This window comes from Herpailurus yagouaroundi, unplaced genomic scaffold, assembly GCF_014898765.1.
Source record: "Herpailurus yagouaroundi ecotype Mexico unplaced genomic scaffold, PumYag 208, whole genome shotgun sequence".
Classification (NCBI taxonomy): Eukaryota; Metazoa; Chordata; class Mammalia; order Carnivora; family Felidae; genus Herpailurus; species Herpailurus yagouaroundi.
The window spans coordinates 8,075,828-8,091,013 of NW_024412439.1; the positions used below are offsets into that span (position 1 = coordinate 8,075,828).

General features: G+C 38.0%; 1 protein-coding gene across 1 annotated transcript in view; it reads left to right on the forward strand.

The window, feature by feature from the left end:
* The first annotated feature begins 11,370 nt into the window (after positions 1-11,370).
* LOC121015901 (myosin-8) overlaps positions 11,371-15,186 on the forward strand; it is a 27,793-nt gene continuing 23,977 nt past the window's right edge. Inside the window, exons 1-3 of the mRNA XM_040453190.1 lie at positions 11,371-11,580; positions 12,530-12,673; positions 12,759-12,915. Coding sequence (XP_040309124.1) covers positions 11,371-11,580; positions 12,530-12,673; positions 12,759-12,915 — 511 coding nt within the window. The remainder of the gene's footprint in view (positions 11,581-12,529; positions 12,674-12,758; positions 12,916-15,186) is intronic.

The window sequence follows — 15,186 nt, forward strand, 5'->3', positions numbered from 1 at the left end:
CTTCTGTTCCCTCTGCTTCTGTAGAAAAAAGAGTAAGGGGAAATTACGGCAATTTTAAATTTCAAAAGAAGCAACAAATTGCCCTGGAATTTTACACCCTTACCTGAACCAGAGGAGGGTGTCCCCTCTCCAGCACCACCATTTGCTACTAGGAAATTGTTCTGTCAAGCTGATGGGTGAGATATGCTAGCTGTTATCTGAGCTCGTGCCTCCTGAGGCTGAGCGTGTTATCAAGTTCACTGGCCATTTGTCCTGCCTCTTCTGTGAACTGTCCCCATTTATATCTTTCGGCTTTTTTTTCCATTTGCTTGTATCTCCCTTTCTTCTTGATGTGAAGGATATGTATACATCTTCTACTACATTTATAACTGTGCTTTGTTTTAATGCTTAAGACTTCAGCTCATCTAGAACTAATTTTTATCAGTGGTGTCAGGCAAGGACCTACTTTAATTGTTTTTTGAATGCTAAATCTCAACCCCATTCACTGCCTAGTCCTTCTTTTCCCCCTTTGTGACTTAAAATGCCACCTTTATCATATTCTAAATTGCTATACATTCAAGAACCCATTTTGAACTATATTATGTTCTACTGATCTACTTCTCTTCATCTACACTAATTTTATACTATTTTAACCACCATATTCCTAAAATAATGTTTGATGTTAGTTAGGGTGGCTTGTTACCTCACTGTCTGGTAAAAGCTCATTCATTATCCCTAGAAATACATTCTTTTACTGCAAACTCTGAAATTGTAATGTTCCATCAAAATTATACCTCTATCTTTTATCTAGTATTTCCAAGTGTGTTCCCTTGCCATGAGAAGTATTACCCCCCAAGCTCAGGAAATTCTGTATATTTTTAGTTGTCTTCAGGTAGAATAAATTTAAATGATTCCTGAACATCTAAAATTATTTGTTTCACCAGCGGCAAACAGAGTCAAGTCTACAACCTAAGTACCTCTTGCTCACACCCTCTTCGTTTTCTTTTCCAAGAGCTGCTGGCTTACAGCAGGTTCTCAGCTCTCCTAAAATAGTACAACAACTGTTTAAGTGGGTTCTTTCTCTCTGCCTCACTCCTCCAATCCACCTTCCATGCTGCTACCATAACTGTGCTTAAAACACAAATCTTATGACATCAGCTTCTTGGTTAAGACTCCAGTGATATTCCATGACTCACAGCCACAGAGCCCTATTTTTCATACTATTTTAAACAGAGTGATGGCAGTCAATATTTATTAAATACTTTCTATGTTGCCAGATGCTCTCTATATATTTCTCATTGAATACTCACATAAATCCAGTGAGATAGTAGGAAATAATTGTTATTGCTTTCCTTGAACAGATGAACAAACTGAGGCTTACAGGGGTTAAGTGACTTGCCTAAAATCATACAAAATAACATCTGATTCAGTTGCTATTTAAAGCACTGTACACATTGCTGCCCTTAATTTAAGACTTACCTGTTAAAAAAGGCTCCCACACTGGATTTTCAAAGTAGCTACTACTTGCTTTTTTTTAAACATCAGATGTAAACTAAAAAAACTCAGAAGAGTTGAAAAATAAAGGTATGGGAAAAGATAGCCCATCTATATGCTACCAAAAAAGTAAAAGCAAATATAGCAAAATATTAGCAAAAATAGAATTCAAGGCAAAAAAATACTAAATGAAGCAGGGACAGTTCCTATTTTATTTTAAAAGATCCAGTTTACCAGAAAGATCAACTGATCACAAATTTCTATGAAGTTAACAACTATCTTTGAATTACACAAACGAAATCTGAAACATGTGAGAACAATCGTAGTCGATGAGTTTAACTTCCATCTACTAGAGAAACTATAGGCCAAGTAAACAAAAGTAAAAAACATAGATGACTGAATAACACAAAAACCAAGCTGAATTGTAAAGACAAATGTTAAAATTTGTATACTTCATTAAAAAAAAAAAAAAAAAAAAACTTAGGGGCACCTGGGTGGCTTAGTCAGTTAAGCATCTGACTTCGGCTCAGGACATGATCTCATGGTCTGTGATTTTAAGCCCCGCATCGGGCTCTGCGCTGACAGCCTGAAGCCTGCTTCAGATTCTGTGTCTCCCTCTCTCTTTGTCCCTCTCCCACTCACACTCTGTCTCTGTCTCTGTCTCTTTCAAAAATAAATAAATATTAAAAACAACTAACTTGAAACAGAATATAGACCCACATGTAAGAACTATAAATATAAAATGTATAGAAGAAAGCATAAAAGTATTGCTGACTTTGCATTAGGAAATATTTGTAAAATATCATATAAAAAGCATGACCCATAAAAGAAAATATTGACTTCATCAAAAAATTGGACTTCATCAAAATTTAAAACCAACTCTTCAAAGGAAACCATTAAGAAAATGAAAAGACAAGTCACAGACTGCAAGAAAATATTTGTTAATCATACATCTGATAAATAACTTCTAACAAGTAATTAGTAAGAAAATGATCCAATTTTTTAAATGGGCTAAAGATTTAGATCGACACTTCACTTAAAGAAAATACATAAATGGCAAGCACACGAACACATAACCAAAATCATTATTCGTTAAGGAAATGAAAATTAAAACCACAAGGAGATGCTACTTTACACTCACTCGGATGGCTATCAGTGAAAAGAAGAACAACACAAGTGTAGGTCAGAATGGAAAGAAGCTGGAACCCTCACGTGATTAGTGGAAGTGCAAAATAGTACCGCAACTATGGAAAAGAACTTGGCAGTTGCTTAAAAAGTTACACAACCTAGTGGACTGACTATTCAACCCCTAGTTATCGACCCAAGAGAAATGAAAACAAACTTCCACACAATGCTTTGTATGGAGTATTATTAACAGCATTATTCATAATAGCCCCAAACTGGAAACAATTCAAATGGCCATAAGCTGGTAAATGTATAAACACAATGTGACGCACCCACACAATGGACTCATACTCAGCAAAAGAAATGATCACACTCCTGATACAAGTGACAACATGCATGAACTCCAAAACTAAGGGAAAGGAGCCCTACAAAACAGAATGCACACTGTAGGACTCCATTATAGGAAATTTCTAGAAAAGGCAAGATGATAGAGACAGAAAATGGTGTTTGTCTATGGTTTGGGGTTGGGATGGGAACTGAATGCACAAGGGCACAAAGGAGCATTTTAATTCAATGTAAGTGTTTATAAAATTGGATCGCGTTGATGGTTGCACAACTGCATAAATCCACTAAAAATCATATATATACACTTAAAATTGATGAAGGTATATAAACTTCTACCTGAATAAATCTGCTAAAAGAGGAGGAAGGAGATGGAATAACAACTACCCAGGTACAAAACCACAAAAGAACCACAAACTATTTCTAGAACAAGATACCACAGAAGTGACAGTCACTCTTCATCTTGAAATAAATAAATAAATAAATAAATAAATAAATAAATAAATAACTACAGCAAAAAACTGGGAATAACCCCAAATTCTGTATACAACAGAATATCATCATACGATGTAATACTGCACAATAATGAAAATAAAATCCAGCTACATGTAACTTCATGGGGGGAAAAAAAAATCCCACAATATTGTTGTGCCAAAAAAAGTGAACTAGTAGAGAATAAGTAAAGTTCTATCTATTCATATGAAGCTCAAGATTAAGCAAAAAAGAAAAAAAAAAGTATATGTATTGTTTACAGCTGCATACACAAATAGTGAAACTATACAGAAAAGCAGAGAAATGACTGTCATAAAGGTAAAAATTGTAGTTGCCTTTAGGTGAGGGAAATCTGAGTTCTAATGAGAAGGATCATGAGAGGTTTTGGGGTGCTGATAATCTTACTGCTTACAAACACGCACATACACACACACATGAACGTCCCTCACTCCTATCAAGTCTACCAGGAACCAAACTAAATTTGCACACTCACATGCACGTGATGAAAAGAATTAACAACTAAAAGAGAACCCTCCCCCCAATGCCCAAATGTGTTCATTTGAAAATCTAAAAAACAAATATGCTTTAGATAATTTGGGAGTTGAGATGGAAATGGAAATTTTAAAATGTAAATTATAAGTGAAGGACAAGCAGAGTACTACATATAAACCTCTGGAATTTAGCCACAGTGGTTACCAAAGAAAAATTGATAACCACAAATAAATCCATGAGATCATAAGAAAGAATGAAAATAAATGAAGCTTTCAATTTAAGATGTTGAATACAGACCAATAAAATAAATGTACAGAAATAAAAGAAATGAATGAGATTAAAAACAGAATGCAAAATAGAAAATAGGAAAAAAAGTTATTTCGTAAAACTAAATTTAAAAGACTGATACAAAAGACAAAACTTTAGCAAATATGGTTTAAAATAAAAAGAATAAAATTAAACTATATGAAAGGCAAATGAAAAGAAAGAATAAAAGAGAATCGATCAGGAGGTTTTTATTATAAACAGATATGCACAAAAAAAGTCAAAATATCTGAAACCTCACATGAAATGGGCAATTTGCTAGGAAAACAAAACATTTCTAAATGGGCAAAATAAAAAAAAAAAAATAGAAACTCTGAACAAACTAATCAATAGTCATAAAAAAACTAATAAAAGTAAATAAAAGATTCTTCCACCAAGAGCCTACAGACTAAAAGAGTTCCTTGAAGGAACTCTACGAATCTTCCTGGAACAGATTATTCACATTCTAAACACAGTATTGCAGAAAATAGAAACAGGAAGCTATTTATTTTACAAGACTAGCATGATGTTGATATCAAAACCAGAAGAGGACAGCATAAGAAAAGAAAACTATATGCTAGGCCCATAATGAACTCAGATGTAGAAATCCCACATTACAAAAAAAAAAAAAAAAAAAAAAAAAAATGTAAACTTAAATCAATCAGCAGGAAATTAAACAATATTATCTCAATGGCTTTTATTTCATGAATTTTAGTGGTAAAAGTGAAAAAAATCTGCCATATCATTCACTATATTAATAAACTTGAGGAGAAAAAATAATTTCAATAAATGCAAAATACACTGATAAAATCCAATGCAGTTTTAAAAATTTAATTCACATACCATCAATTTACCATTTAAATGTACAATTCAGTCATTTTAGTAGATTCACAAAGTTATGCAGTCATAACCACTATTTAATTTCAGAACCTTTTCATCGCCTTGAAAAGAAATCCCATTAGTAGTCATTTCCCGATCTCCCCTCTCCAGACCATCCTTCGGAAACCACTCAACTGCTTTCTGTCTCTATGCACTTGCCTATTCAACATTTTATACAAATGGAATCATCAAACCTAAGTGCATTACGTCTGTCACTCAAGCATAGTGTCTCTGAGGCTCATCCATGCTGTGGCCTGTGTGAGTACTTCATTCCTTTTTATGGCTGAATAATATTCCACCATATGAATATACCACATTTTGTGTATCCATTTGTTGATGAACATTTGGGTTGTTTCCACTTTTTTTGGCTACTGTGGATAATGCTGCTATGAATATTTGTGTACAAGTTTTTGTATATGTTTTCAATTCTCTTCATCGTATCATATACCTAAGGATGAAGCAGTTCGATTCATTTTTGTGATTAAAATTATTGGCAAACTAAAGTACACAGCAAATATACTTGAGGAAACATTAGCAGCAATCCCATTAAAGTCAGGATCTAAATAAGGATCACTCATCTCGTACATGAAGTATCCTAGTATTCAACATTGTCCTAAATGTCTCAGACAATGCAATAAGAGAAAGATAACACATAAATTACAAAAAAAAAACAAAAAAAGAAGACACAAAACTGATTATTTGTGCATGATACATCAAAAGCCCAATAGAATCAAATAAACTATCAGGAGGGATAAGGAAGTTCAGCAAGTGAGTTAGATGAAAGATACCAGTAAAACTAACTTTCTGAAACACTGCATGTCTGTCAGAGATTGTGTTTGTATGGAACAGAAAATCTGAGTGAATAGTGCCTTATTAATATGACTGGTTAATTTTTTTATTTATGTAATAAAATTCAACTCACACATGTCAACACTGTCTCTGAACTTCTCTTGATCTCTCCTTCAAGGCTGGAGCTCCGCCATTACATCTGTGTTCTACACCAAAAAGCAGTAAGAAGGGAAAGGAAAAGGTAGTACCAGTGGAGTCTACTCTCTTTTCTGGAAGTCCCACCCAGCAACTCCTGCTTGCGTTTCATTAGCCAAAACAGGGTCATGTGGTTGCCCCGGTGCTGTGAAATGAAGGGTAGTGGGTACCTGCTGCCACAGACAAAACAGAAGTTCTGGGCACACAATCTTGGCTGCCACATGCCAGTGATAACCCAAGTGGAAAGAAAAATAATCCCATTCACTAGAGCAACAAAAAAACTAAAATTGCTAGGAACAAACATAACATGAAATATTTTAAGATATTTCTGGGAGGGGCGCCTGGGTGGCGCAGTCGGTTAAGCATCCGACTTCAGCCAGGTCACGATCTCGCGGTCCGTGAGTTCAAGCCCCGCATCAGGCTCTGGGCTGATGGCTCAGAGCCTGGAGCCTGTTTCCGATTCTGTGTCCCCCTCTCTCTCTGCTCCTCCCCCGTTCATGCTCTGTCTCTCTCTGTCCCAAAAATAAATAAACGTTGAAAAAAAAATTAAAAAAAAAAAAAAAGATATTTCTGGGAGAAAAAAACTAGAGAAAAAATGACTGAAAAACACTTTAAAAAACAGAATAAACAGGAAAATATATCGTACTTATAGATTGAGAGGCTCATATTAAAAAGACACCAACTCTCATTAAATTACCTATTAATTCAATTTAACCTAAATCAAAATCACAACAGGATTTTCCATATAATCTGAAACACAGAGTCTAAAATTAATACAACAGAATGCAAGAACTATCAAGACAACTTTAAAATAAATGAATAATTAGGGATAATCTACCCTACTACATATCAAAGCATATGTGCTATTGCCACAGAAACATGGTACAAAATATGGAATTCAGAAACATTATATTCACATACACAGACACATACACACACAAATCTCTAGATTACAAATCTGTCTCTATATATATTTTTAAATTTTTTGTAATGTTTATTCATCTTTGAGAGAGAGAGAGAGAGAGAAACAGAGTGTGAGAGAGGGGCAAAAAGAGAGGGAGACACAGAATCCAAAGCAGGCTTCAGGCTCTGAGCTGTCAGCACAGAGCCCGATGTGGGGCTCAAACTCACAAACCGTTGAGATCATGACCTGAGCCAAAGTTGGAAGTTCAACCGACTGAGCCATCCAGGCGCCCATTAGTATATTTTTTTAAGCATTAGATTGAAAATATAGAACATATTTATGACCCCGAGTCCTTGATTTAGAAAAGGCCTTCTTTTACAATACACACAAAAAAGCAAAAATACAAATGAAAAGTGTTTGTAACTTTGACTACATACAAATTTAAAACATCCATAAGACTGAGATGCCACAGCAAAGTTAAGATCACTATTAGACCAGGAGAAACCTTCTGCAACTTACCTAACAAAGAAATCATATAATCACAGAGAATTCTACACAGAAATTTTTAAATGAGTAATATCAAGTCAGTCCTCTGGTATAGGGCAGTGGGTTGGGCTGAATTAGGGCGCCTGGGTAGCTCAGTCGGTTAAGTGTCTGGCTTCAGCCCGTGTCATGATCTCCCAGCTCGTGGGTTCAAGCCCCACGTCACACTCTCTGCTGTCAGTGCAGAGCCTGCTTTGGATCCTCCGTCTGCCTCTCTCTCTCTCTTTCATTCTCTCAAAAATAAACGTTAAAAAAAAAAAAAAAAAAGACTGACCATGAACTGATCATTACTAATGCTGGATGAATATAATGGGTTCCTATACCATTTTCTTTATTTTTGTATATGTTTTAAATTTTTGCATATTTTAATTTATGTACTAATATGGAAAATGATCCAAGAGTACAGAACAACAACTCAACAACAAAAAACAAGTTGGTAAATGTAAAGTATGATACTACCTCAAACATACTTTAAACATCTAATTATATATTTTCAATGAGCCAATTTTCTTAGACCAGTTTTACCAATGCATATTTTCCCAACTATAACTTAGTAAGTGCATAGAAAAGGTCTGGAATATTATACACCAAACTGGTAATAGGTGATTACCTCTGGAGAGAAGGGAGCTACCTCCATTGTGAGTTCATCAAAGGAGAATTTTAGCCTCATCTTCAAGGCTTTAATTTTTCATGTAATTTGTATGTAAGAGGTCACACAATTACACACATGTCAGAACTCACATAAATGGAATTGTTCTGCGTCCTGTCTGTGGCAGCGTCTATAAGAATCTGTGCATGTGTAAAAGGCCTTAGAGCTATACAACAGAGAAAGGGAATTTACTGTCACAGTTAAAAATGTTTTAAATGGCAGAAAAAAAAAAATCTCATACAACTGTCAGCCAAATAGTGAATTCTGCTGTACATAAATTATACCTCAATATACCTGACCTTTTAAAAATGAAAAATCTTAATTTAAAAAGAATGATCATAGGGGTGCCTGGGTGGCTCAGTCAGTTAAGCGTGTGACTTCAGCTTGAGTTATAATCCTGCGATTCATAGGTTCAAGCCTCGTGTTGGGCTCTGTGTCGTCAGCATGGAGCCCACTTCGGATCCTCTGTCCCTGTCTCTCTCTATCCCTCCCCAGCACACGCTCTCACTCTCTCTCTCAAAAATAAACTTTAAAAAATAAACAAAATAAAAAATAAAAAGAATGATCACGATATAATCTGTTTAAAGAATAAGGGTGTAAATTATATAAAATTACCTATAATTCTTAAAGTAGATTATAACACCTCTATGTACGATATGCACGTATAGAGTATGAATCCACTTATACCTCTCTACCTTATTTTATCTCTGCATAGTAGGATTATAGATACTTTTTTTTTCTCTTTGCTTATCTGTATTTTTCTCTCTACCTTATTTTATCTCTGCATAGTAGGATTATAGATACTTTTTTTTTCTCTTTGCTTATCTGTATTTTTCCCTACAATGAATACATATTATGTTCTACTGAAATAATCTTTTCAGTGTGGAGTGGGTGGGCACGGGGCCAACGGTGGAGACTCGGTGCAGATTCTCCTCTCACCTTGGCACAGCTGCCCAAGCCCAGACTCCGAGGGTAAGCCTTGGCAGGGACCCAAGGGAATGGAGTGAGGGTTCCTATGGTAACAAATAAGGACAAGTGGTTAAGGCCCTGACAGCAATGTGTCACTGAGAACCACAGGTATGTGTGAAAGAGTTTGCCAAATCGAACACAGCTCACAGGAACAGACTCTGGGGCCCCACCAGGCACGGTCAGAGATCACCTTCCTAGCATACTAGAAAGCATTCTCTGCTGGCAGATTGGTCCCTGTCAAATTATTTATAGGCGATCGGTTCACATACTCAAAATGATATGAATAGTTCTAATTATATCCAAACATGCCAAATGTCAGTACAAATTATGCTGAGGGTCATGTTGCCAAATGTCCTGCCCTAACAAAGAGGAGAGAGCCACAGCGTCAGCACACGGGTGCCTATATAAGCACGGACACCCCGCCTGCCTTATCACCACCAAGAACCCAGAGGTGAGTGACAGGGGGGCCTTGGGGCTTCAAGGATCCCCAGGGACCCCGGGACAGGGAGAGTTGACCCCATGGCCCACCTCTGAGCATGAAACCGTCCCTCCCAACTCTGACTTTTATTTTCTCAGAGTCAAGATTTAGACCAGACAGTTTTAATTCTGTAACTATTTTACTGGGATTCCACAGCTTTGCTAATAAGAAATCTGTTGTTTCACAGTGTCAGCCACTTCTGAACCTGCATTTTCATCTGGAACTCCGGAGGTAAGCCTCAGCTTTATTGATGTGTTGATGACAGAGGGCATTTAGGCTAACAAAGCTGGGAACAACTCTTAATTGTACACTATTTCCACATTTCTGCAGTTATCTAAGTAGCTGGTACTTCCAACGACTGCTTATAAACGCTGAGAAAACACTATTCCAGAGAGCCTTATTCTCTGACGCTATCCTCACCTGAGTTCAGGGTTAAAGGACTATACTTAGGACAGAAAGAATTTTGACAATGAGTTTTCAGCTACATGTAGACCGGTCGAGGGGCAAGAGACTCTTCTGTGTGTGTCGACCTCCCTCTATCGCAAAGCACTGATACTTAGCCATTTTACAGATATTTTTGAAACTTCTTGGAAGATCCTTATCAAAAAACGAAAACACAAACATCTTGTGAAAACCACAATGTTTTAGCTACTTTTTGATGATTCATTGTTATTTGTTTTTAGAAAGATTTATTATTGTTCATCTAAAAAGTCCCTAGTGGTACACCCACAGAGTGCTAAATACGGAACCTAATTTAAGAGAGACCCTGGCCCTTCCCCAAGTAATTTACAAAGGAAAGGAAAGGAACAACTCAATCAGTGTAACAGGCCAACACTGCAGAGGCCCATCTATCAATCAGCGGAATGGTTTCCCTGTGATGAACCCTTTCATTTTTGTCAGTTTTCTTCTTATTGGTGGAAAGAAAAGAAGCCTGTGGAATGCATGTGGGAAGAAGGACCTTCTTCATGCTCTCATTTCTCTGTGGTTAGATCTGTTAACTGACTGTTGAAATCCCTCATGCCAAAAACAAAGTGTCAGAAGAGATTCTGGAATTAAGGCAATGCTAAGTCTCTTTGGTAGCAAGCCAAATGACAAAAATACACAGTATTAAGAATTTATTAGGAGGTTCTTTTAACAACCCACCAAGAGATTTAACACCAAATATTAACATAAAGTAGATGTTAAAAATAGTATGTGCCTTATGAGAAGAAAATGGCCACCTAGAAAGTAAAAACGTAAAGCTACTTTTTGAACGCTTTGAAAGTATCACCCTTCCTTCCCACAAGACAAACCTTCCACCCTAAGTGCATGATGGTCCCAGTGTGTGGCAGACCCAATCACCCAGAAGGAAAAGTGGGGACTGAAGAAGCTGCCTTAAAACAATCCATCTGCGGTTCCAGCTGTAGATGCTGTCAGTGTAGAGATTCAAACATGCAAAGACCCCCAGGTAGGCACCCTAGCCCTGAGGACTAAGAAATGTGATCTGGGAAAGAAAATCTGCAAGGTACCAAAAATGAAGCCTCCAGTTACAACCTCGCTCCAGACCAGTCCTGGGGCCTGTGTGAGGACACTGGCAGATGACAACCTGCGGGAGCATCGACAGCCCCAGTGATGGGGGCTCCACACTTCCTTCCTTCACACCAAATCCTAGCTCCCAGGTGTAACTTCCGGTTTCTATTTCTCCCTCTCCCCCACGTCTTCCCCAAGGCAGAATCCTCTGCTAAATAAACCGCAGCCATGAGCGCGAGTTCAGATGCTGAGATGGCGGTTTTTGGCGAAGCAGCTCCCTACCTCCGAAAATCGGAAAAGGAGCGGATTGAGGCCCAGAACAAGCCCTTCGATGCTAAAACATCAGTCTTTGTCGCGGAGCCCAAGGAGTCCTATGTGAAGAGCACCATCCAGAGCAAAGAAGGAGGGAAAGTAACGGTGAAGACTGAAGGTGGAACAGTGAGTATAAACACGGGGAGAGAACAGTCCCTGTTGTATTTCTGGGTCTCCTCACCTCAAAGTGAAGCTCTAATGGCTTAGAATCTCTAAGCCTATAGCCAACACAAACATCCTTCCAGTACGTTCCCGACACCCGATTTGGACTGCAGAGGAAGGTCCCAGCAGCTATCGCCTTTCCTCCACTTCCCATCCACCCACAGGACTTCAACACATTAGAATCAGCCGCCACCGCATCCCCTCAAACCCTACTTCCCAATCTAAATCCCAAAACTTGATCTTGGGTGGGGGGAATAGAAGCTAGCTTCTCCTGTCAGAAAACTATTAAGTGATTTACTTAGCTAAATAATGTATTAATAACCCCATTACTCCGTCCACCCCCAGATTGAAGTTTCTTGTAATGAATGGCCAGGAAAAATTAAAAATTTAACCTCTTAAAATAAGAGTAAAAAGATACAAATTGATGGAGCACCTGGGTGGCTTAGTTGATTAGGCGTCTGACTTCGGCCCAGGTCATGATCTCATGGTTCGTGAGTTCAAGCCCCACATCGGGCTATGTGCTGACAGCTCAGAGCCTGAAGCCTGCTTCAGATTCTGTGTCTCCCTCTCTCTCTCTCTCTGCCCCTCCCCCCGCTCTCGCTCGCTCTCTCTCTCAAAACTAAATAAACATTAAAAAAAGTTTTTTAAAAAAGATACGAACCGATAAATAAACATGGTACAGGGGATTGTGGGGAAAAAAATCTTTAAAAAAAGGTGGTACCCTAGCTCATCAGAGGAGACAGATTTACTGTGTCAAACCCTGAAACAAATATAATTTCATGCCTTTATTTAAAGAATACTGAATAATATAATGAAAAGTATCTGTAATTATAGTTTTGCAAGCAAACCAAACAGACAAACCAACCCTACGTCAAGCTGTCAATACCAAGTCATCTCTCACTTTCCTTGCCAGACTCTAACTGTCAGGGAGGACCAAGTCTTCCCTATGAACCCTCCGAAATATGACAAGATTGAGGACATGGCCATGATGACGCACCTGCACGAGCCTGGAGTGCTGTACAACCTCAAAGAGCGTTACGCAGCCTGGATGATCTACGTGAGTGCCCTTTGGCATCTCCTTATTCTGTCCCCCTTTCCGAGCAAAGATAAGATCCACATGCTGCATTTTCTGGTTTTCTCAGACCTACTCGGGCCTCTTCTGCGTCACCGTCAACCCCTACAAGTGGCTGCCAGTGTACAACCCCGAGGTGGTGGCTGCCTACCGAGGCAAGAAGCGCCAGGAGGCCCCGCCCCACATCTTCTCCATCTCCGACAACGCCTATCAGTTCATGCTGACGGGTGAGTGATGCAGCCATTTGCAGAAATGTGGAAACGGAATCTTTAATGAGCAAACAGACTCTGACTGAAACTTGATTATCACACATTGCAGCCACACGGGCCTCACTGTTTTCAAGGAACTTCGAGTATAATGTCATACGCTCTTCCCAGCAGCCACCCCCATTTCATAGAGTAGAGAAGCTAGCTGAGTTCATTCACTGACCTGCCCACACTAACTCAGCTATTAGTGGAAGCCTAGCCAAAACAATTAGCAGAACTCTGCAAAGATGTCATCCACTATATTTTTTAATTCCTGAAAAAAAGTTCAAATTGATTATTTTAAAATAAGCACATCCAGGGGTGCCTAGGTGGCTCAGTTAGTTAAGTGTCCGACTCTTGATTTCGGCTCAGGTCATGATCTCACAGTTTGTGAGTTCAAGCCCCATGTCAGGCTCTGTGCTGACAGCTCAGAGCCTGGAGCCTGCTTCTGGTTCTGTGTCTCCCCCTCTCTCTCTGCCCCTCCCCTGCTCGTACTCTGTCTCTTTCTCTCTCAAAAATAAATGTTAAAAAAAATTAATAAATAAATAAAATAAACACATCCACAGCAATCAAGAAAAGTAGTTACCCGCTATAGCTGGAAAGCTTTGCAAATTCTTGTCTTTATCTTTAAATGACACAGCTAATATTGCCAGCCTTGGGGGTAGGACACGTGTAAAGAAAGAGCTACCACTTTCTTCCTGATGATTTTGAAGCATTTCCTGTTAGAATGGAAGAAAATAAAAATACCTCTTCCTCTGACAATATTCTTGAAATCATATCAAAGTGTGTTATTTCTGTCTTATCAAAGCATAAACAAACAGCTTTGATACACAGTATAGGCCCAAGTACAGCATTAAAACCCTTTATCTTCACACACCAAATGTATTGCCTTTGGAAATATTCGAAATTCCTGAGTTTCCTGTTGTTCCAAAGGATTTTGGAAACTGAGAGGGTTTTATTCTTTTTGGTTTTTATTTGTTTGTTTGTTTTTGCTGCACTTGTTGTTAAGCTGTCTATTAAAGGAGACAAGAGAGGAGAAAGGAATAAAATAGGAATCTTCCATGACAAATTGGCCAGCAATTCTACAAGGATTTCATGCCAGGAAACTGTTCTTTGGTTGTCAACAGAAGTTAACTACCTTCCAGAAATGATCCAAAGGCTGGCTCATTTTGGAGGTTTTAATACTCAGCAGCTGCACTGACCCTGCTATGTACACCACCACCCCCACCAAGGTCTCCACTCCCCAAGCTTTGGAGCTGCTCCAAATCCAAGATTACTCATGGCTCCCAAACGTGATTCGCATATAAAACCATGCAAAACCATGGCATTTGACCTGGTTAATGTTATTTTAGCATTGCCAAGACAGCCTCGAACTTTGTTTTCTTATCTGTGCTCCCATGAGATGTGATATGATCTTTTATAATTTTTCTGCTATTGGGAAAAAATCAATTTGAGTATGTTCTAAAATCTGTATCTACTTCTCTGAGTAGAACTCTGAAGATCCCTAAAGTCTACATCCACATTTAAATAACAGGCAGATTTTATCTCTTTCCCTAATAGGTTTTTTGAGAATTCACTCAAATCTATAATCCATGAGTATAAAATTCAATATTTAACAAATCAGAAAATTGGTATAGATCCAACATATCAGCATATAACTAGTGACAATTTCTGTTTTTATTATTTTGAAATGTACATAAAATTAAAGGGAACATAAGACTAAATGAACACATTTATAATTCCAGATCCCTTCCCGACAGTGTTACCAGCAGTCAAATGAGTCCTATCAAGAATTGGGAGGAGGCTAGGTAGTAGAAAAATATATACACTGCAAGTCAGAAGACCTGAATATCTTTGACCTTAACAAGCTATGTAATTGTTATTATAAAAGCCATTTATTCCTCTCTGGGTCTCAGCTGTTTTATCTGTTAATTAAAAGAGTTGGCCTAAGTAATTTCTAAGATCGCTTATGACTTCAAAATTCTATAATCCGTACTAAAATATTTATCAATAAAATCATATGATGCCTGGGATTTTCTTTAAAACAATCCAGTGAGGATGGAATGGGAGTACAGAGGATATAAAATTGGCTAAGTGACAATAATTGTCGAAGCTGTATGATGGGAACCCAGGGGGCTCTTTATATTATTGTCTCTACTTGGTATCTGAAATTTCTAATCACAAAGGTTTTTAAATTAATAAAATACATGGGGCGCCTGGGTGGCGCAGTCGGTTAAGCGTCCGACTTCAGCC